Source organism: Myodes glareolus, chromosome 5, assembly GCF_982192425.1.
Source record: "Myodes glareolus chromosome 5, mMyoGla1.1, whole genome shotgun sequence".
Classification (NCBI taxonomy): domain Eukaryota; kingdom Metazoa; phylum Chordata; class Mammalia; order Rodentia; family Cricetidae; genus Myodes; species Myodes glareolus.
The window spans coordinates 85,158,825-85,185,404 of record NC_142030.1 but is presented as its reverse complement, the minus strand read 5'-3'; the positions used below and the strand labels follow the sequence as shown (position 1 = coordinate 85,185,404).

At 42.3% G+C, this 26,580-nt stretch overlaps 1 protein-coding gene across 4 annotated transcripts; it reads right to left on the bottom strand.

Annotated features, from left to right (window-relative positions):
• Positions 1 to 4,072: 4,072 nt before the first annotated feature.
• On the bottom strand, positions 4,073 to 26,580 carry Lhx9 (LIM homeobox 9). Of its 4 annotated transcripts, none has more exons than XM_087906463.1 (7): positions 26,444 to 26,578; positions 26,131 to 26,202; positions 20,589 to 20,707; positions 18,608 to 18,810; positions 17,173 to 17,528; positions 11,521 to 11,723; positions 4,073 to 7,570 (listed from the first exon to the last, which is right to left on the bottom strand). In XM_087906463.1, the coding sequence occupies exons 2-7, from the start codon at positions 26,156 to 26,158 to the stop codon at positions 7,514 to 7,516; spliced, it is 966 nt and encodes a 321-aa protein (XP_087762589.1). In that variant the 5' UTR covers positions 26,159 to 26,202; positions 26,444 to 26,578; the 3' UTR covers positions 4,073 to 7,513. The 4 variants fall into 4 exon arrangements, with proteins under 4 accessions (XP_087762589.1, XP_048286918.1, XP_087762588.1 ...); XM_087906462.1 differs by lacking the exon at positions 4,073 to 7,570 and adding an exon at positions 8,010 to 10,466 and having other exon boundaries at positions 26,444 to 26,580; XM_048430961.3 differs by lacking the exons at positions 26,131 to 26,202; positions 26,444 to 26,578 and having other exon boundaries at positions 20,589 to 21,250.

Below are 26,580 nucleotides of genomic sequence, written 5' to 3'. Positions count from 1 at the left end.
AACTACAGTACTAAAAGCAGCCTGGTACTGGCATTAGAACAGACAGGAGGACCAAGGGAACCGAATCGAAGAACCAGATTTAAATCCACACACCTTCAAACTCCTGATTTTTTTTTTTACAAAGAAGTAAATGGAAAAAAGAAAGCATATTTAGCAAATGGTGCTGGCATAACTGGATATCAACATGTAAAAGAATGAAAATAGATCCATATGTATCACCATGCACAAAACTCAAGTCCCAATGGATCAAAAACTTCAACATGAAACCAGCCACACTGACCCTCATAGAAGAGAAAGTGGGAAGTACACTAGAATGCATTGGCACAGGAGACCACTTCCTAAACAGACACTGAGAGAAACAATTAACAAATTGGACCTCCTGAAACTGAGAAGCTTCTGTAAAGCAAAGGACATGGTCAACAAGACAAAACGACAGCCTACAGAATGGGAAAAGATCTTCACCAACCCCACAGACAGATATCAGACAGAGGGCTGATATCCAGAATATACAAAGAATTCAAGAAATTGGTCATCGAAAGAACAAATAATTCAATAAAAAATGGAGAACAGACCTAAACAGAGAACTCTCAACAAAGAAATCTAAAATGGCTAAAAGACACTTTAAAAAAAAATGCGTAACATCCTTAGTCATCAGAGAAATACAAATCAAAACAACTCTGAGATTCCATCTTACACCTGTAAGAAAGGCCGAGATCAAAAACACTGATGACAACTTATGCTGGAGAGGTTGTGGGGTAAAAGGAACACTCCTACATTGGTGGTGGGAATGTAAGCTGGTACAGCTTCTTTGGATATCAGTATGGTGATTTCGCAGAAAATTAGGAAACAACCTTCCTCAAGACACAGTAATACCACTTTTGGGTATATATTCAAAGGATGATCAATCATTCCACAAGGACATGTGCTCAACTATGTTCATACCAGCATTATTTGTCATAGCCAGAACCTGGAAACAACCTAAATGCCCCTTGACTAAAGAATGGATAAGGAAAATGTGGTACATTTACTCAATGGAGTACTACACAGCAGAAAAAGATAATGACATCTTGAAATTTGCAGGTAAATAGATGGAGCTAGAAAATATGATATTGAATGAGGTAACCCAGATCCAGAAAGACAATTATCATAGTACTCACTCATAAGTGGTTTTTAAACATAAAGGAAAGAAAACCAGCCTACAAGTCACAATCTCAGAGAACCTAGACAACAATGAGGACCCTAATAGATCTAATCTACATGGGAAGTAGAAAAAGACAAGATCTCCTGAGTAAAGTGGGAGCATGAGGACCATGGGAGAGAGTTGAAGGGGAGCAGAGAAAAGTGTAGAACTCAATAAAATTAAAAAAAAAAAAAAGAAGAGAAGCTCAAAGTCAGGTCAAAGAATTTAGTAGAAAACAATGGTAAGTGATGTGCTGGATAAAGGTTATAGAAAATTCTACTAAATAATAACCATCTCTGTTTAACATCAATCATAACCCTTCCAAATGTATTGGAACATACAACACTTTAGAACAAATGGCACTTGCCATGCTGCTGCAATGACTTGCTTCACCAATAGTGAAAGAAAACTATACCTGCAGAAACTAAACAGAAACTTCTGACATCCATGTTCTTCCAAATAGGTGCTTACCAAAGGCTGGACCTATGGTTCAGTACGAGAGCACTCGCCTAGCACATGTGAGGTCCTAGGTTCGATGCCCAACACAAAGCAAAACAGACTGCAATGGTGTTTAAACTAGAAACAATACACAACTCGCTTTGTAATTTCTCTTTTAAGAAATGAGCTAATGGGCAGAGCTTCAGCTGCACCAGTGTGTGCTTCCGTAGCACTGGCAAGCCCTGGGTTTAGTCTTCAGCACTACACACATAATACCTGTGTCTTAGAGTTTCTATTGCTGTGAAGAGACATCATGACCACGGTAACTCTTAGAAAAGAAAACACTTCATTTGGCTGACTTACAGTTTCAGAGCTTAGTCTATTACCATCATGGCAGGACCTGGTGTCACACAGGCAGACATGGTGCTTGAGAAGGAGCTGAGATTTCTACATCTTGATCCGCAGGCAACAGGAAGGGAACTGTCTCCCACACTGGGCATAGCTCGAGCAAAGCAGACCTCGAAGCCCACCCCCACAGTGACACACTTCCTCCAACAAGGCCACACCTACTCCTACAAAGCCACACTTCCTAATAATGCCAATTCCTATGGGGTCTACTTTATTTCAAACCACCACAAACCTGTAACTGGGATGCAAGCCTGTAACTCCAACATCCTGGGAGCAAAGGTAGGGGCATTGCATGATTAGGGTAATCCTTAGCTACATATCAATTTTGAGGCCAGACTAGAATATATGAGACCTGCTTCAGAAAGAGAAGAAGGAAGAAAGGAAGGAGGGAGGGAGGAAGGGAGGGGGAGAGAGAGAGAGAGGAAAAGAGGGAGCAAGGGAAGAAAGGAAGGAAGGAATTTTAGTCGGTCTAGTAAGGCTCCTTCTGGCACATGGAATGATTCTATGCATATCTGAGTAAAAAAATAAATACATAAATAAAAGTAAATTATCTAGTAGGAGTTGGCTGGAAAATACTGAAGAAAAAAAATACCAAGCACCTCATGATCCACTGTGTGATAGGTATTTATACTATTAAAGTTGCATGTGTGTGAACTGTCCCTTGGTTAACCTCTAGATCTAATTCTCTTGTATAGTATGCACATTTAGCATGCCATAATGAGTATTTCTAGGGTTCATATACATGCACAGATCAAGAAATTTGTGTTTTGCTAGGCAATGGTAACACACGCCTTTAATCGCAGCCTTGGAGGTGAGGGACAGAGGCAGCAGATCTCTGTGAATTCAAGACCAACTTGGCTTACAGAGTGAGTTCCAGCACAGGTACCAAAGCTACACAGAAAAAGCCTGTCTCAAAAAACCAAAGAAAAAGGAAAAGAATGTCTTTCACGTGTAATAATGAACTCATTGATGTGTGAACACTTTAGTATAATAATAAAGCTAACTTTAAATCAAAATATACTGCTAGAATTGTGATAGAACTTTTTTCTCTGCTGTCCTCCTTAATAGGTAAAATCAAGTAAACTATTTCTTCAAACAAAAAAAAATCCTTTTGTTACTTATACTGAAATGCATACATTGGTCGAACTTAGTTGAATACAATAATAGTTCAAGAGAGCAATTTTAATAAAAAGAAAAGTTATGGTCAAGCTGAAAGAAGGAAGTGACTTACACAGAACCCAGAAATTACTGTCACCAAATGTGTAAGAACATGAGCACTGCTTACTCAATAAAAAGTACACTTGTCACTGCAGCTGAATCAAATAATTGCCATTGTTTACATTTGCTTTGCATTTAATTAATAGATGGCTTAAATAGATGATATGAATAAAATATTCAAAACATGCACACAAAATTCAACAGGATAAAATTGTTAAATGTAAGAGAAAAATCTAGTAAATAATTAATCTGTACCATTGGAAATATAAACATACCCTTGTCATTGAAGTGCATACAAAAAAATAAGGCAAGTTTGTGATCATATTTTATAAAGTAAGCTATCCCAATTTTTGGTATAGATAAATGCCCCCTTTATCTATAAAAAACAACCCCTTTGTAACTCTTTAAAATTTGTCTATAGTATCTAGTTCACTTGGGTAAAATGCTATGAATATTACACTGAAAATAATTTCCCACCATTTTTCCTTTAAGAAAGTATTCTTGCTCTCAGAATTCAAGCAGGTTTTTTTTGTTTTTTGTTTTTTTGTTTGTTTGTTTGTTTTTGTTTTTGAAATTCTGAAATACCTCTGTGCTCTTCAAAAATCACATGCGCTCAGAAGCCTTGAAGGTCAAAGGCAAAGCTAACAGTTCATCTTGGATTTTGCTACTTTGGAAAAGGAAAAGAGGAAAATGAAATTTATGAAGTAAAGGCAATTTTATCTTGGAATTTCTTCATCTGTTTGCCATAAATAACAATTTAAACATCCTCAAAAGATCAACTTTTTGTTTCTATGTGAAAGTATTAAAAAAAATCAATGCATTCAGGCATTATATGAAGCAAATTTTATTTTCAAATAACCATAAAAGGTATCCAGGTACACTTCAGAGTCATTTATGAGATCATGCACGTGTAAACAGAAAGAGTCCAAAGGAAAGAAACATTCCTGATGCTTCTAACAAGTGACCCCTGAAGGGACACAGAAACAGACATCAGAACTTCCCCCCTGATGCCTGGATCTTTATCCTTGCTTGTTTCTTGTCATTTCAGCACAAAATAAAATGTAACACAGAGAAGCAAAAATCAACAATCCAAGAGAAGCGAAACTTGCCAATGTTTGGGGTTGATTTCTTGTTTTTTATTACTGCTCACAGAGAAATGTAGCAAGCGGGAGATGGTGTCTGATTGAAACATTGATTTTGCAACACAGTTAACGAGCAAGTGAATCCCGGCAATCGTCTTGCCGCTTACTTCCTGTTCACAGACTCTTTGAGCATCATGCACAGTTATTTTTCTTTTTGCAACGAAATCCAGGAAAATAAAATGGGAATGTTCCCAGAAGGCATTATAAAGAATATTTTAACTTGGGGATTTTATTTTTGAAAATAAGGGAACTCATAATAATTTGAAAAATACCATAAAGACAAAATAGGTGAGACCAAAAAGCACACAAATCAATAGCAAAAGCTAAAGAGACTTAGGTTCCAATTTTGTTACATTATCTGTATAGCAAAGAATTGTACATCAGAGGTTTTTTTTGTTTTGTTACTGTTTTTCATGTCAGTCTTCAGAACTGACTTCTCATTACTAGAAATAGAAAATATATTCATCCATAGGCCCATAGAGACTTCTCTATATGCACAGTTTCCAAAAAAATTCAACATTATTTACTTAGTCTAGACTAAGCCCCAGTGTTCTTATTGGCCAGCAACCATAAAGTCTAAAAGGTGTTGAGTCTCCTTCACAGTTTGTCATCTTCTTCCAAGTGAAGTTAACTGTGCTAGTAACACAGTTAAAAATGAAATAACAAAACTCTATTCAAAACTTTATCTTTTCATCACAACAGCATTATCTCTTGATTTTCCTTAAAAGCCTAAGATGATAGAATGCCATGTTTTTGTCCCAGCACTTGCCATTTCTGATGCTTCCCACCACTCTGCAGTGCTCTCTGCAGGCATACTGCGATAGAAAACGATGCTACCTTATATGTGCCTAATAAAAGAGCCGTCACTCTGAAAACTGTACAGTAAATCCCACTGGGATGCTGCTAAGTAAAGCTATTGGCATTTTAGGTAATGAAAATCACCAAGGCTCTAAGAGTTGTTTGCTTTGGTTTCTGTGTTATGAAGTTTTACTCTATTTGAAGTATCAAAAGCCTACCTACTATGTAAGTCAATATTACAATGGTATTTAACCAAAGTTCACAGATATTGTCGGTAAGAGTTTGTGTTCCTAGGATCAATTTGCCAGAAGTTATATTCATCTAGGCATCTGGGGAGGTAGAAGCTATAATTTGGTGCCCTGCACCCATCTAAAATATCCTCAGTCTTCTAATCTACGCCAAACAATAAATGTGTAGTTGCCCAGACTGAAGACTGTCGTACCTCATAGGAAAGTGTGTTAGACCTTCCAAGCCTGCATCACGTGATTTTTCCACGTCCCATTCACATAATTAGTGTTCTTTTTCTCTTCTTTTAAAAAGCATGCCTGTTTCAAATTTGTATTATTTTTTTCAGATGTCTAATTCAGCTACGTTCTTTCTCTCTTTGGTCTCTTCCCGCATTTCACATACCAGACAGATAGTTAAAAGTCTAAAAAACCAGGCAAGCTTCCAAAAATATTTCAAAATGAAACTGCCCTAGGTGACAGAACAGGAAAAGAAGGCAAAGCCTACAGGACCAAGGTTTCAACACGCTTGCTGAAAATGTGTTGGAAAACCCATTCAGGCTGCTAGCACTATGGATGAGATTTCGATGAGCCATAAACATCCAAGTGACTGACAACACTAACATGTTCCGTGATGGCTCAAAGCAGTGCACTTGGCATGGTGCATTCTGGGTGCATTGTTAGTTAAGTTGGTACCTGTCCTTTCATCCTTTTGTTTTCCTTGGTTAGCATTCAGAAAATGAAAGTGTTTGAGAAAACATTCAAAGTTCTGAAAATAAATATAAGTGAGATATTTTATGTCTATCATTCATAAAACTTACATCCTTTACATAGGGTTTATTTGTACATAATAAAAATTTCATAAGGAATTTTTTTTCTGGAAATTATTCTATATGCTAATTTGTTTAACATGTGCTTTGGATCTAGAGCTAAGTAAAAGGAGCTTCACACAATTCTTTCTTCAAGTATTCCCTTTAACGATGAAAAGAAACCTCATTCCTAAATATTTGTTCTTCTTTCCAATTGATCCTTTGTTTCTGATACCTGTGCAACCTGAACTACACAAAGAACAAAAATGTCAGCGCTCAGAATATACTTAAATACTTCAATAAATTTGTTCATTGCATAGTGAACATGTAAACTCACAGAGAATCTATAAACGTTACCCTAGAATGTAAAAAAGGTGGCTGGAATTTTACATAATAAGTTATTCTGATGTTTCTTTTGTTGTAATTTGGGCTTGCTATTTTATTTTCATCCATGTGCCAACTGAATATAAATAAATGAAAATAAGCCATAAAAGTTAAAATCAAAGAAAATAATTTCACCTAATTCTCTAGTCTGTAAATTTTTCCCTTGGGCATAACAGGCTGCAAATGTACTTCATGCCCTGACTCTTTAAGACAGTGTTCAAAATTAATTTCAACAATGTGTGCTTAACATAAAGTTAACTATATTTGCATCAAATAAAATGTTTATTCATGAAAGCTATTTATCATACAGGAAACAGCAAAGTCATCATTACAGAGATGTACACTAGAGGTGACAGATGCAAAAGTGCATGCAGGGCCTTCTGTTTAGAAAGGAAGTATAGACAATTGTACTAAAACCGCTGGGTTTGAACCCTACACTCTTGGTAATGAGCAAAAGTTATCCTCTGAATTTACAATTGGAAAATGACATTAAGAGATAGGACTGATACACATTAGCAAGCAGATGAAATGGATGTTTTGGGACTTTATTTTACAGTTATTGTGCTTGACAAATGTGTGGAGTTGTTTCAATAATAATTTTCTCCAAATGTGGGGAGGGCGTATTACTGCCAGGTTGCTCTGGTTTTCTGCGTGGTTTATCTTGCTCTTTTATTAAACCACATGAGGTTAAGCCTTCATTTGTGTCAGACATCATAAAGAACAGAAGTTTTGTTAACATTCAATAAATGACACTTAAGTCACTCTCTCTCTCTCTCTTTCTCTCTCTCTCTTTCTCTCTCTCTCTCTCTTTTGGTTAATAAACTTTTAAGTGTATAATTATCATAACCTAATAGGGTCTTTGTCTTCACTGCAGTGGATTTCCGATCAAACTTTTCCCCTTCTTTTAATACTTTAGGGAATTTTCAAACGTCGGGATGTTTGGCTGTAATGCCCCAAGATTTGTTCTCCCTGAAAAAAAATCATAGTGACAATTTATTAACTACAGAGCAACTTGGCTTTTAGGGGTCTGCAATTTCTATTTAGATTTACAAATATCCACTAGAGCTCAATAGACCTGATATTAAATCGTAATCATCTTTAAGATTTCTTTTCATGCAACTATGAATCAGCTAATTTATTTTTATTCTAAAAACTGAACTGAGTCAAATCAGTGGGGCATTACTTTTATTATAAACAAGAATATTTAAGGATAATTCAAGATTGAATCACAATTATATACAATGGTGTGTGTATTTGATATGAATCAGAACTTTGGGAACCTAAGAACTATTTGTCTGTTTGAATTTTTTAATTGTGCTGCTATTTCTTAGCTTTTACACATAAATATTGAAAGTATGCTAACACAAGTAAAACTGATGGGAAATAAAACTCCTTAGATTCAAAATGGTTTATTCACACAAATTTAATAGGATATATCACAATTGTTTGGTCCATAAATATTTAGGGGAAATAGTTTCTATACAATGCATTTATCAATAAACAAAGGAACATGGACAATTTTGCTAGACCACTTACTGTACTATAAACACGAAGCTCAATATATAAGATTATTGAATTTATCAACTATATTTGAAAGAGTGCACAACTGCTTTCTATGACATGTTTGTCCCCTCTAACAGGATACACCATAAAAAGAGTTTCAGAAATGAGAGGTAAAACAGTACAAAACTAGTGAGGTGTCAAAAGGGCTTAAAACAGTTAATTTAACAAACAACACATATATCCTGATTTTTCACAAACTTATTTCCAAGTTATATCATAAGGCACATAGGAGAACTGAGTTATAATTAGTCTACTTAATAAAGTAGGTCTGTAGTACCATATATTGTTCTGTCAAAGAACAAAATTTCTAAGTATCGATATTTTACCTGTAAAAGTGTGTTAATAAGATCTCAGCCTTAAGAAGGTTGTTTGGTCTGGTTAGTGGTAAATGCCCAAAATGTAAGAGAAATATGAAAAGTCAAGATTTAAGCTCCATAGAAGATGACCACACTTGCTAAATATATAATGGCGATCACACTTTCTTCTGTTACAGTGTTAACTTCTCTTCCATCATCTTTTTTTTTAAAAAATAAGCTACTTTCTGTGCTAATTTTCTAAAGACCCTGAGCAAAAGTTACAATAATGCACTTTAATGTGGGCAGTGAACTGTCAATATGTAACCACACATTTATACAGCCAGAAGGGCACCTTTAAAATCTATTAAATAGCCACTTCGACCACCAGAGGAGATTAAAGGGTGCAAAAGAGTGGACAGTATGTGCAAAGTCATTCTGAACAATCCACTAAAGCAAGACGTAGATCTTGACTTCTTCTTGATTATTTTAGGAAATCCACAATCTAGTTGGTTGGTTGGTTGGTTTTTTTTTTTTTTAACTACAACAGAAGCAGGTAGATGAACATTCACCACTGCCCAGACCATTAAGATTTCACGTTAAATTAAAAGAAAAAAAATGCTGCTGTAAACTAGGAAATATAGTCAGATCAGCATCCACAAGGCTTCTGAGTTTATCTACTTTAAGACTCATAACTTCACATCTGTAATATTAAAAAGATTTTTTACACATAAATCAACCCTTGCCAAAACAAAATAAGGAAGAACCCAATAATTCTCAGTGTTGGTATGCATTTACTAAGTTGTTTTTAAAAAAAAAAAGACATTATATAGAATGCCAGATACAATATCATGGTACAGCTGAAGCCAATTAATTATTAATTAAATTATGCCAATTTCTACTTCTTAAAAAATTGTATTTTGCTTATTTCCATTTCTCTAGGGGAAAAGTTAAGGAAAAAGACAGTTTCAGAGACTGGCTAAAAAAAATATTATCTTTTCACTTTTTAAAATTAGGAGGTCAAAAGTACAGAATTTCACATTTTAAGTGTAATTCCCATGGATACACAAGGAGTTTAAGGTTGTTATGGGGTTTTTTTTCACTTTCGAAAAACAGTAAAAAAAAAAAAAAAAAAGTGGGGGTGCAGCCCTAACAACAGGAAGTTACATTCCTGAGTTAGACTTCCCACCCAGTTAACTGTTGCTATTTAAAATTGATGTTAATGTTTTGTTTAATCATATCCCTCACTTGAATTAATAGTTCAGGTTTAAAAAAAAAACAGAAATAGTACATTTGTTTTTAATTTCTTAGCATGAAAATTGTAAATTGTAAGACTTTAGAAAACTTATTAAGTGTCTGGTTCATTAATAACCCGATCACAGAAACAGGGATATGATTTGCCCAACATAATACCATCCATTTTCTCCCTTCGAGATTCTGGAAACAAGTAACATACAATTTTAAGAGGCACTTACTAGAATGATTCAAAATCTCCCCTTACCAACTGAAACCACCTGATTAAAGAAAAAAAGATCAAGTACACCGTGTAGACAAAATACGTTCACTTAAAAGCGACAATACTGTAAACTCATAGCCAAGTGGTGTAGATGCTACACACCAAGCTGCTATTGATTCCCCAAACATCTTGTGGGTTAGGAGAAGGGAAAAAAAAAATCTCGTAAATAATAAAATAATAATATTAGAATAAAAATAAAAGGAGGAAGAATCCTTTTTTAAAAAAAAAACCAATGTTAGAAAAGGTTCGTTAAGGTAGTTTGTGAGGGGCTTCCGGATTCGTGGCTGTCCATGTTAGAGGTCACAGATGTCACTACAGTGACAGTGGGATTGGTCAGGTCTGTTAAAGTGGTCGCAGTGCCGGGTGGAGTGAGAGCGCCGCTGTCTGCTGAGGGCGGGGCCGGAAGCGACGTGCCGTCAGCTTTATCAACACCCCCATTCTCCTGCCGCAAAAGGTTCCTTCTGAATTTGGCTCGTGCGTTTTGGAACCAAACCTGCAAACCAATCCCAATTGATTTCTTTATCGATTTTTTTTAAGTTTTTTTTCTTGCTCTATTCCTTTTTTCTCTTTTTCCTTTCTTCTATTTCTCCTTTTAAATATCATTTTTTCTTGGAAAGAAAGTGGACTTCTTCTACTTCTTTCAAAATAGACTACTTCGAGTAATAGACTAGAGTTATTTTTCTCTTTACTGTACATATTGCTGCATTAAATGTGCCACTTAGGATAACTAGTATTGGAGCAGGGAAACCACAGAAACAAAGGCATGGAGACTAGGGGAATGCACACCATTCCTCAATAGGGAAAAGCAGGGTCACCAAAGTGTCTCAAACTAAGAACTTCTCATGTGAGGGGAGCTTAACCAGAGGTTAAGCTGTTTGCTAGTCCGAAGCCTGACAAATGCTCTATGGGCAGAAATACTCTTCCCAGCCACAGACCCCAAACAGCCATAGAACAGAAGAAGTCTGCTACTTGCCACTGAGGGGGAGATCACAGGTCACTAGCCGTAACCTTGTATCATTTTATAATTCTTACTATAAGCCTGGAAAAGCAATTCAACACCCAGAAGGACGCTAGATTTTTAATAATGGCTTGGTAAAACAGAAAAACAGCTCCAACTTCTTGCTGAGATGCGAGTCTGACCTTCGACTGTTCGGGTACTGGGGGGCAGGCCACCTGAATTTGGAAGGTCCTAACATGAATGGGCTGCCAAGAGTCTGCAGACATGGGACAGCAGATCCTTAGACCCTAGTGCACTAAACCCAATGTGAGTGGACATCTCTACAGGCAACACTTGTTTAAATAAAGGTAATGCCGTTTACACAGCAATGAAACTTTGGAGCCCAGCTCTCCATCTGGAGGGAAAATGTGAGTCCTCACAGACTCCCTGAGTACTCTCCAGGAAGCCCCTGTAGGAAGATAACTACAGAAGGAGACTCTTAGGAAGCCGAAGAGGAAATATCTATCCCCAGGTGATTAGGGAAGAGAGCTAGTCACTGTCGAGGGGAAGGGTGGACATATATACAAAGCCAACGATGGACGTGGCTTACCTGCAAGACTCTTTTGGTCAGGCCTGTTTTTTGAGCAAGCTGCTTGAGGTCCTTGGCATCCGGGTTGTGGTTGATGGCAAAGTAGGATTTCATGGTCCGGAGCTGGTGGTGCTTGAAGGATGTTCGCATGCGTTTGGTCTTCTGGGAAGGTGGATAAGGCTGCTGGTCCCGGTCCAAGTGATCTGCCTCGTTCTCATTACAACCTGTTGCAGAAACAGTGGACAAACAACTGCTCAGTGGAAACGTATACATCAGCTTAAAAGATGAAAGGCATGCGATACTACCGTCATCATAAAGCAAAAGGCTGTCAACTCAACGGTGAGTGATATCCAGACTAGAAGACAATGGCTATAGTCAGCTTAACTAGGCTATTTGGATACTGCTGATCTACATAACAGAAAATAGAAGATAACGCCTTTTCTCCCTGATTGATGCTCCAGAAAATGTAGGGAGTAAGAGCGACCTCAAAGCAGAAGGAGAGGAAGAGGAAGGAGAAGAAGAGGAGAGGAGGAGGAGGAAGAAGAAGAAGTTTATGTGGATCTGCACCCAGGTGTCCACATTCACATGGGTTTTTGTGCCATTTTGCCTGTTTCTGCCTTGTCCTGTACTGTATCAAGGCACTGTTCTTTACATGACAAATGTGGCGAATGTATTTCAGGTCTGAAGTTTCAAGTTATCTAACAGCACAGTATGTGTACGCACACAGGAAACCAAGGAATAATCTAAAGAATTTCTTATGTTTGTGGTGCTTCCTCGAGAGGGAAAAAGAACATGATAGGAAAAACGAGGAGACATGAGAAAATGACACTTTTGAATGTCTTAGAGAATATGAGAGCATTGCATTTGAGGAGTTTCAGCTACAACTGGTTAGCTTGAGCTATGCCAGGAAGAAAACACCTTTTCCTTGGAGTTAGCCTAATAAATATTTCTGAAAGAAAATGATCCCAGTCTCCTCATTCGCTCCTGCCTGACGCACTCCCCGCAGCTCACCATTGAGACATAATGATGGTTCCTACCCAGCTTGGTCTCCTGTGTTGTGGATGTGTGTGAGTCAGGTATGACCTGCACCACTGACCAGCCTGTCAGTAAGAGGGCAACATCTTCTCTGCTCTTGCAAAACTCTCCTTGACACCAAGAGCAAAGTAAATCGGGCTTTAAAACCAGGGAAAAGTCCTTCTTCTCAGGATGTGAAAGTTCATCATATTTACAGCCACTTCCTTGTTCTGCACAAGACATGACTACAAGATGAAAACATTTCACTAAATATTTCCTGGCTTACTCACCTATGCAATTCAAGGACAGAGCTGTCTTTGGTTCTTGGGCCCTTATTTCATATATTCATCTGGGGTACTTTCACATCTGACCATCCTGTGCTTCTATGCATTATTTCAAATCAATCTGATCATGTCATACTGAAAGAAAAGCTTAAATCTTTAAAGGGGTGAGTCATCTTTTAATGTTAGCCCTCTCCTGCTTTAGAAAATGGTATCTGCCTGCCAGGCTCGGGTTAGAACTTCAGAATTTCCTATTTGCATGTGGATAAGCATATATGTGCTCAGAACTCAGCATATATGCAGTTTTGTGGTCATCAGACAGGAAATCTACTGCAAATAAATCTCATTTAATGAGAAATTATCCCAAATATATAAAATGAAGAATTATCAACTTTTGTGTATCCTAAGACACAAAGGTGGGAAATCACCCAAGAGAGCAGTCAAACAAAGGAGCAGGTGTCCGTGAGTTTTCTGGGGGAAAGGACTGTATCATATTCTCCTGTGCATTCCTAAGTCAAACAAAAAGACCATGAACTCACAAGTACACCCTCCCAGCCCTTTGTTCACCAGGAACATCCTACGTGCATGCTAATACAAAGTCCAATCACCTTGAGCTGGTACCCAAGTCAGACAGATACTGCCAAACTTTGGTCTTAAGATTCTAAGGCCTGCCAGAATGGAAACATATACCCACAAGTAACAAAGAGAGTATCTTTTACATTTTGCCCTATTTCATCCCAGCGGGGATATGTCACCTTCAAATAGTCTGCAGAATTGCACTGCGAGATCCTCAAATGGATGAAACAGCATCCTGTGACTATAAAACTATAATATCTCCAGTAAACTGAGCCATATTTCACATCCAGATTACAAATAGACCCTCAGCAACTTGCTCAAAGAGGCACATTCCAGGCGTTGGAGGCTTCTTTAAATGAGAGAGTGTGCCTAGCCAATGTGAGCAACTTTTCCTGAACAACACATCAATTGTGTCAAGAGCCTCAACGTGATGCTTAAATAACACACTTATTTCCACCTCTCCCAGGATAACATTTCCTAGAAATAAATATGATTCCCAACTTAGCTATCTAGCTATTCATCATTTGAAATGAATCTAAGAGAAAAAAAGCAATTAAAATAAGATTCGAGGAGATTGCTTTTCTAAATATGTCCTCTGTATTTGGTTTTGCTCGTTGCAAATTCAGTACAGTGGTTTCGTGCATTAGAAAGAATTACTGGGTTTGCCACCGCATGGCAATTCAGTGTGTAAGAACAGAGATACCAGGTCTTTCTTACAATATATGATTTTCATGTGGCTATGTTTGCACCTACATTCTGCAAATTGATAGAGAAATCAATTTCTGCCACAATATAGCAGCTTACCCTAAATTACTTGTGTTTAATGACAAAAGCTTTATGTAAATTTGCAGCTGATTGTGTTCCCAGCATTTCTAAGCCTTAGGGATCTTTCCCCCTGAATTATAAGAACAAATAACTCTCTTTAAGTTGCTTCAAATCCCCACCTGAGCCTATGCCTCTGTTGCTACTGAAGATAACAAGAAGAGCAAAATGTTTTACATCCAGTTGCTTGAGAGAGGGTCACCTATCTAAAATGAGTTTCTGTTCTAAGGGTTCCAAACCTTCTGAGAATTAACTAATTCCTAGGAGACCACTAGGGGTCAGTGCCAGGCTAATTTAACAAGGAAAAGTCGTGCAGATTTAGATGAAAGAACCTGGGGGTGGGAGTGAGAAGTAGCAGAAATCCAGTTTCATAGTTAATGGTCAGTTATCCAAACAGGACCTGTCTACCCTAGACTGAATCCTCTCACCTCTGCAGGTCCTTATTTCAAGCCAACATTTCAGATAAATGATCTTTTTATCTTAAATATAAATAGGTAATTTTTCTTCCAAAAAAAAAAAATCAGCCTGAATAGTTTGGTGAACAGGTACAAAGAAGTCGAAACCAAACTAGGAGCATTCCACTGAAAAGTGCTTAAACTACGGCAAGCACTAACTGACCTCTGACAGTCTTTGGATCCGGAATATGCTTTGTGTATACCTTTTTAAAAATTCATTGTATGAATTTACTTGGATCCCATTAATGCTGTTTTTTGCGAAGCTTTACATTTCAGGAGAAATAGCAAGAGAAAACCTAAATAATGCTAAAAACCAATGAGCTTAAAATGTAGGTGACTTGTATGTTCTAAATTTTAATATGTTTTAAACTTGCTAACCCACCCTCCTCACTCCGCCCCTGCCCTATTGGACTGTGTGACAAGCTGACATTAGAATCATAAATTTTTTTGTAAATGAGGATGATTTTTGCTTAGATTACTTAAAACCAGTTTCTCCAGGCAATCTTTATAATCTTAAAGAAATGTGTTCGATTTGATTGTGTCTCTGGTGACATCCAGGAAAGGGTGTTAAGAGGCTACAGTGGACTGGGCAGCCTGGGCCATTTTTCTGCTGTTCAGGAACAGGATAGTGTACTCAGAGACTGAGCAGCCCTAAAGAACCAACATAGAACCTAAGCAGCTTTTTGCCTTCTCTATTTGTCTTTTTAAAAAGTAAAAACTAAGAGAAGCTAAATTCTATTACTCTGAAAGCTTCTTGGAACCATCTAACATAAAGATCCAAGGCAAAACCAAATTTAGCTAATTAGATTAACTAAAGCAAGCCAAGAGCCGAACTTGCTCCCAGTTTAACTAGAAATCCCCATCCCTCTGGATTTCATGGGGTGCCAGCATCATTCTCTCTCCCACCGGTTGTATAAAACCCAGTGTCCCTTCCTCCCCTTCCCATTCCAGACCTCCTCCCTTCCCCTCCTCTCCTCTCTCAGTAGGACAGTCAGGTCTCGGTGAGAGGTTGGAAATTCCACTGTCATCTTCTATTAACAAAGAACAATTAGTGTCCTGCCTGTTTTGCCTTGAGGACTATGCATTATAGATGATAGAGTTTGCAGTGGGCAATTGGACTCTAGGCAAAGCCCTGCCCCAGCTTAGCAAGGGCGCGGGTGGAGGGGGGGGCAGGGTGCAGCCAGGCAAAGCCGCAAATGCCCATGGCCAACCCCTGGGTTGTGCTTGCTACAGAACACAGAGCCGCCCTTAGCCTCTATGTTGGCTCTTTTCCCTTGGTCCAGCCGCTGCCCAGATGTGAATTCGATAGAGACAACTGAGGCCTTTTTGGGTTGTGTGTCTCTTCTCTCTCGATCTCTCTGCTCCATCCCAAAACAGATTCCAGATTCCCTAAATTTAAAAAAGAATCCCAGGAAACAACCAGGCATAGGGCTGGATATGTACGATTAGCCAGTGCATCTCTTCCAGCAGTCCAAGTCCCCTGTGTGTTGAGTTCCTAAATCAGTTTGGGCCAGGACATGGGAAATCAGAGCAGTCCAATTCCTGGGGCGTTCCCAAAATCAGCCTAGGTTTTCTGGGACCCACTTCCCCTCTGTGCTTACTCTAAGAGCTCAGGTCTTCAGGGTCGCCAAGAGCCTGACCTCCAGGATGGGAAGAGGAGACAGGTTATCAACAGGAAGAAACTGGTGCACGGGTGTGAAGCAGATGGATGGGTGCTTTCTCCAACGCAAGGAAGTCTTTGGGAGCTGTTGTCTGCGCTTTGTTTTGCATTGAGAGAAGGCTGGCAGCAGGCAAACAAGCAGCCTGACATAGGACTGAGCAACCCACTGGACTGGACCAGGAGATTCCTCGGGGTTGTGTCGGAGGTCAAGAGGACCTGATGACATATCAGGCAGGGAGTAGTAGGCTGGGTGACTACCCTGACCCTCCAGAGACACAACTGTCTCAGCTGTGCAGAATGAGTCCCACCCAACAGTTCTCTTTGCCAGGATCAGAGATTCAGTTTTTCAATACCCTTGCCAACTATGTTGCTGATTAACTTTGGGCTGGTGACCACAGCCTCTGCCCCCTCCAGACAGAGTGGAACTGGGCTCTGAAGTCTTTCTTTCCCCCCATTAACTATTTAGGAAAACCTCCTCCAGGATCTATAATTTGGCTCCAACAAAGGAATTGCCCTGGGGCTGTTTTGCTCCAACTGAGAGCCAGAAACTAATGGGCTCATTAACTAATGGGCAACAAGGATTTGGCTTTGCCTGTTTGGGGGAAGTCACTTTAGCCCCATGGTTATAATTTTTTTTTTCTTCACAAGCTCAATAACCCATCCTCTCTCCCCTTCCATCCTCTTTACTTCTCTCCTTTCTCTTGCTCAGACTGAGAAGGGTTTGTGGTGAGAGCAGGGTCATGTTAGGCAAAGCACTGTCTTGGCCACTGGGTCCCGGGGTCCTGAAAAAGGAACCGGCTCTGCCAAATCCTCCTCCAGCACTCTGAGATCTGAGCTGTCGGGGTGGGTAAGGTTAAGGGCCCACCTGAGTTGTAATTCACGATGTCCACTCCCAGAGCTGGGCTCTTCCGCTTCCGGGGCCTCCCCTTCTGCACCGTGCCAGTGCCATTGAAGTAAGGCAAAGCCAAGCCTCCGCTCTTGGCTGCCAACTCCGTGTAGCTCAGTTGAGGTGGATACTCCCCTTGCAAGAGGGTCTCGAAGTGTGCACGGCAGTACACCAGGCTGTCCTTCATGCCGAAATGGTCTCCCGTGGTCAAGGTCTTGTTGCAAGTGGAGCAGGTGAAGCAGCTCAGATGATAGACAGAGTCTCGGGCGCGCATGACCATCTCAGAGGCGGAGATGCCAAGGTGGCAGCGGGCACATCTCTGCACAGAGAACCTTCTGGAAGCAAACAGAAGAGTCAGAGTTCCAGCTGGTGCAAGCAGTACCTATCTTCCATTCGCAGCACCAGGGCTTAGTCTGCAGGGGCCAAAGACTGACTTGGGAATGCTGGCTGAGGTTCACTTTGGCTATCAGTTTTATTTGCACAGTGACCTATTCTGGTTCTGGTGAACCCGAACAAAAGCATTCTAATGTGGAAGTCAGTAGAACTGGGGAACTTAGCTTCAACGTAATTTAAAAAGCAAACAAACAAAACTCTGAACTGGCCAACTCACAGCGCTAATGAAAGAATACTAAGTTGCAACGCCAAAAGAAAAGCCTGGCCTTACCGAGGACAAAAGAGTATCACACCTAACTCTTGTACATGTGAGTGTGCCTGGCTAGCCCAGAAAATGGCAATTCTGCAGGGGAAAGACAGCACCCCTTCTGCTTTTATTTAGAGGGCAAGAAGATCATTTCCACAGGCTCAAATCTTTCCCAAGCTTCTGGGGTTTTGTTGTTGTTGTTTGCTTGTTTGTTTTGTTTTGTTGTTTTCTGTTTTCTTCTCTCTGGTTCTGGCTAGCCTGGGGAGCAGTAGCCTGTGTGACATTTTCATAGTCATTTACAGGATCCTAGCCATCCACTTGGTTGCTTCTGCCCCTGCCAATGGCAGGCAAGTTGACCAATTCACATTAAGGAGGTAGGAACCAAGAAAACAGAACAAAAGTCTTGTTTGCCAGAGACCTGTTCATTTTCTCTTTTCCCAGTTTTCTCAGCTGAGCTGTGTAGCTGGGAAGAGCTGGGACCCCAATAAGCTCTCTACTCCCTGGGATCCTTCTCACCCATCCTAGCTGCTGAGGGGTGCACACAGATCAAAGGCATATGTAATGAATTTCCCCCATCTCAGAAATAACTTTACCCTGGACGGGGAAAACAAAACAAAAATAGAAAGAAAGAAAGAAAGAAAGAAAGAAAGAAAGAAAGAAAGAAAGAAAGAAAGAAAGAAAGAAAGAAAGAAAGGCGACTCTGGATTCCCGCAGGTGGCTCCACCAGGTTTATTGGGTCAGAGGAGTGTGCGAATGGGGGCGGGGAGGGAGTACCTGTAGTAATCCTCCTTGCAGTAAATGCTGCCGTCCTTGGCAAAGCAGGTGAGCTCGGACTCCAGGGCCAGCTTACATTCACAGCACTTCAGGCACCTCAGATGCCACTGCTTGTCTACGGCCAGAAGATAGTACCTGTCGGAGATCTTGCCCCCGCAGCCGGCGCACAGAGCGGGCTTCTCCGGACTGAGAGGAGGCATGCCCTGTGAAGCAAGCACAAGGCAAAGCTGACGGAAGGCGTGGGGCACAGCCGCACAACCCGGGACGCCTTCAGCAGAGCGAGTCCCCAGCGCAGGAGCGGGTCTTACCAGGGGCCACAGCACACAAAAGCAAAAGTGGGGAAACTTTCCCAATGTCTCCCTTTTCAACAACCAGTTCCCCTTCTTAGGGGATTACCTGGACCAACATTCCGGTCCTCCTGGACCTGTAACCCTAAAAGCACCCGGACTTTCAGAGCCTAGAGAATGTTTTGATAGGTGGTCCAGAATTAGAATAGTTAAGGCTAAAAGTTTGTGACTTTCAAACTGAAACAATACACAAAATAAAACAAAGCTGATATCGAGAAGTAGAAAAAATTCTAAAGTACATGGATTTTTTTTATACAAGCAATACTATAGTTCTATTTTTTTGAATTTTAATTGGTGAAGTAATTTGGCCGGCATTGTGATTCGGACATGCTTAGCAGATGTTTCTATTCTGTAAGTTCAAGGCCGTCTCCCTGTTCCGGTAAGGAAGTGAAGCGCCTATTCCGAAGGAAAGACCCCCATCCAGTCTTTTCTCTAGCCAGCATAAATAACACAAATCTTTCTCTTGAAAATTTGATTCCCAAATTAAGCTTCTTACTTAGGTCCCAGCTGAGACTAGCAAAGATGGTAAAATTCACTCTGAGGATCCCAGTCGAATTTGGTTGCTGTTTTTTATTTTTAAATAAAATAGCCGCTAAAGATGAAACTAAGTTACTCGCTGGATCGTTTCTTCAGACTAGTAGAAATAATCCGGGCTTCCCTTACTATATTTTGGCGACATGGAAAGGTTAAGTCTCGCCTTTTTCTCGGATAGAGGGTTCTCACTGTATTAATGGTGCAAACGACGGTAGTGGACTTTTAACAAGATCCAAAACCTCGCCGACCGGCTAGAACCTTCTTGGTCAGTTTGAGCTACAGTCCCCGCTGTGATATGAAAGCACTTCACAGCCCTGTTCGCCCGGAATCATTTCCGCGGACTTCTGTAGTTTTCTCCCTCCAGTCCATAAGTGAACAGGGGAAATGCTTAGATTACTATTAATTTCACGAAGACGTGACTGCTCTTAAGAATAGTAACCGGCAGTCGTAGGTGATTGCTTCTCTTAGATTTGTAGAGTTCGGTCGTGTTTCTGCTTTTAGACAAGGGGGCCGCTCCTCTTTTTTATTTGATTTCCCGCTACATAAGATAACCTCTCCATAAGAAAGAGAAACGCAATTTTGTGACCAGGGTAGCTGAAGCGGCATGCAGGCCCTAACAATCTCTGGATTCGGGGGCTGAATTCCTCGCGTTCGAAGAATTGGAAACCGACCAGCGCGTCGGGGACTGCTGGGAAGGTCTGGTCTTCCATCCCAGAGACTTGTGTCCCACGGCTCCAGTCTGTCCGGTATGCCGTGCTGGCAAACGGTCCCTTAGTACCTGCACCAAGGCTACCCCTCTGGACTACAGGTCCGGCCTTGCGGCCGAGTCACTAGAAACTGGAGTTTGGGGCTGGCAGGGAGCACGCCCGCTCCTTCCAAATCCTGCAGCCCTGCTCTCTCGCGCCCAGCCGCTATAAAAACTGGTGCTCTCAGGACCGCAGCATCCCAGATACCTCGATTCCTTGCCTAGCAAGCAGACCTCTCGAGAAAACCTAGCGAACGTTCCCAGGCAGACGTCCCCGCGACCCACCACCCCCAGCCTGGGCAGGCCGGAGGGAGACTCGCAGTTTCTCCATCGCCGCTCTGGGGTTGGTCCTTACCGCGTCGCGGCCGTTGAGCTGAGTGCCTTTGGCCAGACGGGCCTCGGTCTTCGATCTGCGCTCCATCTCCTCCATGATGCCTTGGATGTGGCCTCCGGAGATCCCGTGGAAGAGCATGGCTGGGGGGCGGAAAGGACACGAATTGTTTTCGGCGCGGCACCCCACTATTTCCATAAACACACGCCTGGGGCTCTCAGTTCATCCGCGTGAAGGAAGCAAAAGGGACAGCACCAAGCTGTGTGGTGAAAGAGCGTAGAGACGCGTGGGGACAGCGGCAAGAGAGAAAAGAAGAAAACGACAGAGTAGAAATAGATCTATTTGAGAGGGGAAAAGACCCGGGCAAAAATTAAAAACAAAAAAAAAAAAAAAGAGAAGGGGAAGGGGGGAAAAAAGGTCCGGCGTTTCCCAGAAGGAGATGTACAGAAAACAAACAAACGCGGAAGGAGGGGATAGCAGGAGAATCTTAACTGAGCGAGAGATCGAGTTACTAATGGGAAACAACTGCCACGGGGGTTATGGGGGGGGGAGAGAAAAACAAAATCTGAGGAAGAAAGAAAAATAGTTTTGAACACAAAGAAAGAAAACGAAGTGCTATATTCAGCGGTCCCCGGCTGCCTGCAAGTTCCCAGTGCCTGTAGGTTGGGTTAGGGACTGCTCCTGCCGGAGCTGTGTCCAATTTGTTAAGAGACTAAAGCCAGCCCATTTTTGATAATTTAGTAGGAGGAGTCCTCTCCCCGGAGCTGCCACGGATTTTTATTCAGACAACAAAGACCTGTCATACTCCTCTGAACCCCCTGGTGATGGGCAAGCAGGGACAAACATTACAAAGGGGTGGGGGGCTGGGGGGAGGCAGAAGGAGGGGGCCTTTACCCCCATCCCACACGCGCGCCTGCACACACACACACACACACACACACACACACAAGCACATATCCTTCCAAGAGTTCTCAACAGTCGTGTTTTAAAGGAGCCCTTAGTGTCTGAGTCCTAGACGGAGCTGGAGGGAGAGTCAACCTCATTTGCTCCCAGTTCATCAGTCCCCAGCCCAGATACATAAAAGATGAACTGCAAACCTTGTTTCCTTCTCGTAGAGTTTTTAAAAACAAACAAACAAACAAAAACCCAGTTCACAAAGCCTGTCACCAGGAACGTGTGGAAGCCGCAGTCTTAGAAGCACTTCACGGAAACGGGGGTTTTTAACGTTTACTTCTTTCCTCCCCATCCCTTTCTGGACACTCGTTTGAAAACACTCTTCTGACGATAGTCTACTCGCCTCATGTCCCCGAGGGCAGGAGGCACCACCAAGCTCCAAGGCGTCCTCCAAGTGAAAAGGGGCGTGGAGAACCTACTTTCCGAGTATTACTTTTGAAGAGAGAAAAAATTACACACACACACACACATACACACACACACACATATATATATATATATGTATATATATATATATTATACACACACACGTAGTCTGAAATTTTCGAATTTTTGAGTATAGAGTTCAGGAGATGGTTTTGTAGACCTGGATATTCAACAAAATCTTGACCATGGAAAAATGACTCTTTTACCTAATTCTAGAGCGAAGGTAAACTAGTGGATGGAGATTGTAGTGTCCCGTCCCGTTTGGAATTTGTCACCTGGTGTAGGGCTCGGGTGAACTGGGCGCCCGACCGGGGTAGGATGAGGCATTGGCCGCTGGCGTTCGGCACACTTCGGTGGGTGTGAAAGGGGCTCAGGGTGGAGGCAGGGAGGTGAGAACTAACAGGCAGGACGACAGACTGCTCCTCACAAGAGATGGTATTGTTCAGTCGCCCTCTGTTCTTGCTAGCGCGGCCCTTCTCCTCCCTCTGGTACCATTAAAAAGTGCCCACAATACTCTGATATTGTGGACTCACTGAAACAGCCAGAAAAGCCCTAGGATTGTGGAGCGAGGACCAGCAACGGGAACTTAATCAGAAAGAGAAGAAAAGCCTGGCCGCTCTCATCCCTTCCTTCGTGGTCGTCAGCCTCTGTTTCCCCACCATACGGCTGCCTTGCCGGAGGTCATTGGAGCTTCAGTCTAGATACCCAGCGCAGCGGCACCGAGCAGGCCCGCCTCCTTCCACACTGGCAGTCCACGTGGAGCCTCAGCCCAATCTGGAGGGAAAGTCGAGAAGAAACTGGGGGAAATGGGTATCGGAGGAAGGGAAGAAAGGAAAGAATAAAGGATGGATGTTAAAGAGGGGGCGGCTTAGAATGGAGGGAAGGAAGTGAATGAGGAAGGAAGAGAGAAAGAGGGGGAGAAGGAATGCAGAGGAGGAAACCACCCTGGTGTAGCTGCTTAACTTCCTGTCCCAAAGCTTCGCCTTCTGAGGCTCCTGGGGTCGCCTCCTCCATGAAACTCAAGCCTGCACTGTTTCCCAACCTTTTTTTTCCCTCAGGGTCAAAATAATGTTCTTTGCAGACTGGACGCTTTTAAGGTCCTCTGGGTACCAGAATACAGCTCATAAAACACAATTTCACACAAAAAATGAAGCCAACCAAGTGAACTAAGCTGGAGAAACACTCCCCCCCCCCCCATTTTGGCAGCCCCACCTGACAGCAGGACGGCTATTTACTGTAAGTAATGTAATTAGCCCCTTTGGATGAAAATCAATGAGCTCTTCAAACCCACGTGCACACGCGAAGGGCCCCAAGGAGGGACTGGGGGCAGGGGCCCTTTCAGAGACAGCAGGTCCTCTCACAAAGAGGCAGATTGCCTTCACACAAGCCAGCAGTTAAACTGACTCAGGGCCCAAGGGGGGGGGGGGGGACAGGACCCAAAGAACTACCAAAGAACTACTCAATTAAACCCAAGGATGCTAGAAGCACAAAGTAAATACAAGATTGTCATCCACTTTGCCTAGTTTTTCCCCTACATCCTCCCTGATTTTCAAATAGGAGTGTTTGGAATTGATTTTTGCTTTTGGGTTTTGGTCCTGAACTGTTAAGCAAGAGCATTAAAACAAAAACAAAAACAAAAACAAAAACAAAAAACCGGACTTCGTGAAGGAAAAGCTTAAAAACACCTCTTTTTTTTTAAAAAAAAAAAAGTCACAGCTTTGGGAAGAGTCACTAGGGAAGCTAGGCAATGACATCATGGAAGCCTGCATCCATCCATCCATCCATCCAATCCACTTCCTCTGTACAGATCTTTAAATCATCTATAAGGACCAGCCCAGTAGAGGATCTCCAGTAATCAGCTTCCTAGCTGAAAACAAGCTAGGACTGGTCTTGCTTATAAAACTAAGGTTCTAAGTTCCAGAGCCCTCAGGAATTGGCCACTTCCACAAATAAGTGAACTGCCAAGATTTTTCTTGCTCTGAGAATGCAGGAAGTCATTGGAAAGGTGGGAATGGGGCAGGGGTCCTGGAGTTTGGGAGGTCCCAGTTAGTTTTGGGGAAATAGCTTCCCATAGGTCCAGCCCACCCTCCTCTCACAGTTCCTTAAAAAGAAGCCCTAAAGGAGCAGAGGGGTAAGAGAGACCAAGAATTAGATGTGTCACAAGAATGTGCTAACCTTTTGTCCAAGAGTCCTAAGAACTGCTGAAGGGCCCATCTCCCCTCTCCTCTTCACTCCAAAAACTGTAAGTGCTTTAAATAGGAAACACATCCTGGCAGCTTTGCCAGGTTAAAAAAAAAAAAAAAGCAACCTTTTACCCAGAAAGTGTTCTCTTTCTTTCAGGCTGAAGGGCTGGCACATGCTTCGTAAAAGTTAGAGCCCTGGCAAGTTCAATGCTAGAGACTTCACCTCCATTAATGGGACAGGTGCATGGTGGGAGGACTGTCTGCTCACTTTCCCAGTAGGACCTGGGGTCTTTCTAAATCCAAAGTTAGAGGTAGTGGGGCAGAGCCTTGACCTGGCACTGCCCACCCCTCCCCCACACTGCCAGCATAGGCAATCTAATGTGCTCTTTTCTGCTCCCTGTGTATTCATGGGGCTATTGTTACAACTTTCGGCTGAGTGGGACTCTGGATTCTAATGAGACAGATTTTAGACTTAGGGTGTACCCGATTACATACAGCATTTCCACCAGCATTTCCACGAGGACAGAGGAGACTGACAGGCCATTGTCTGGACCCTGGCAGTTTCACTGGGAAAAGGTTTTAGGCTTAGTCTAACTCCTCAGAGGCCAGGAGGGGAAAAGTGGAGATGTCATAGGTTGCCCAAACAGCTGCATAGCTTTAGGCTTGAGAACAGAAAATAATCCAGCCCGTCATTTAGCTGTAAGAGACTCAAGGTCTCTTTAGACCTGGATTTTGGTGACCATTATCTAATGCTTGCAAGTTTGGTCATTAAAGTTAGACTATTTCTTCAGATCCTAAGAATACTGTTGTTTGGAAAGGCAAAGCTTTGAAGATCTTGTCTAAGTTTCAACATATGCCGGGTATCTCAGCAGCCAAGAGAAGTCAAAGGTGATAAGGAGCCAGGAGCCCTGTTTTCAATGGTAGCACCATCCAGACTTGAATGACCAGGCTTCTCCAGATAATAGGGGAGCAAATGGGCGGCAAGTCCCCAAGCCTTTCTCTGAATAGCCTTTCTCTGAGACAGATCTTTCTGTGAGCAAACCTTCCCCCAAATGATGCTGGCAGGTTCAGTTTGTTTCTGTTTCAGAGAGTCCCTCGGATTCAATCCTATCGGTAAAGCTTTTTCCAGACAAATGCAAGTGAGACTTCAGAGTTGTGACTGCAGGAACCAGGCAGCCTGGGAGACGCTGCTCCTGCTCACGGCTTGCCTGGCCGCAGCCCAGCTGCTGCACCCGCACTGTTGCCTGCTGCTCTCAGGGACAGACGTCTTCCCGGGATGGGGTCAGGGCCGGGCAAATCTGCACCCTGGTAGTGCAGGAGCACCTGCAGCCACAAAGGCCCATGTCAACTGTTCGCTATCTTCAAACCTATGTTCTTGAATCTAGGTCCCCACCTCCACCCCAACAGGGCTGTCTTCTCATCTAGAAGGTCGCGCTTCTGAAACATGAAGTCTCTTTACTTGAAGCTTGCTCTGCCGGTGGCCCTCAGAGTCTCCCCAGTAAATAATGAATTCTACACAGCGCAATGGATTAGGGATGAACAACAACAACAACAAGATGTCAATAAAACCAGTTTCCATTTCAGACTTTCAAGGTACTTGCTTCCAGCAGCTCCACCGAGAGTCTGTGCTTCTTCAGGCCCTAAGACACTCTGGCCCCTGCCCAGAGCCCTGATCCTAGACTGAAAGGAAAGTCAATGGTATTCAAGAAAAGACTCAAAGCATGGTGCGGGTGGGTCGAGGGGGCAGGTTCTGGGAAGTCTTGAACCAAAATGTTTTCCAGTCTCCAAAGCAAAACTCAATTTTAAGACAATTACGATCCTTCCTCTCAATAAAGGCATACTCATGGACTCACAGTGACTCTCTCTCTCTCTCTCTCTCTCTCTCTCTCTCTCTCTCTCTCACACACACACACACACACACACACACACACACACACCTGGAATACACGTGGACCAAAGCAAACAGCGGCAAAGAAATAGCGAGGAATCTGGTGAGAACTCACCTGCCTCTAAAGTGGTGCCGTTCAGCATCCTTAACGCCAGAGGGGTCGATCGCGCAGAGAACTGCGATTGTACTGTCAGAAGAAAACCTGGTGTGTCAGCTAGACATTACTGCCTGGGCTCCCCCAAGAACCTCCTTCCCTTAGTGGGGCCGGTCTTAACCTCTTGTCTTCTGAGATTCGGGGACCCACGCAATTACGGCCAAGCTGAGCTTGTTTCCTGAGCTCCAGGGCTGGGAGCGCCCCCCCCCGTCCCCCCTCCCTCCGCAAGGATAGAAAAGCACTCCCCACTATGCGGAACCTAAAAGGATGTTACCTTGATGTCCCAGTGGTGTCGGTTGTTCCTCTCAAGAATTTGGTTCTTGGGAGAAGTGGTGGCTAGAGGTGGTGGTCAGGGGTGCGGGACAGTCCCCGCAGTCACACTCTGTTAATCAAATAAACAAGCCCACTGAA

Excerpts from the sequence above, each read along its gene's own strand:
- Lhx9 (XM_048430960.3), bottom strand. The coding sequence starts at position 20,762 with ATGGAAATAGTGGGGTGCCGCGCCGAAAACAATTCGTGTCCTTTCCGC. Across the intron at positions 17,529-18,607 it reads TGCAAGGAGGATTACTACAG|AAGGTTCTCTGTGCAGAGAT; the intron begins GTACTCCCTCCC and ends GTTTGCTTCCAG. Across the intron at positions 10,467-11,520 it reads TGACCAAAAGAGTCTTGCAG|GTTTGGTTCCAAAACGCACG; the intron begins GTAAGCCACGTC and ends ATTGGTTTGCAG.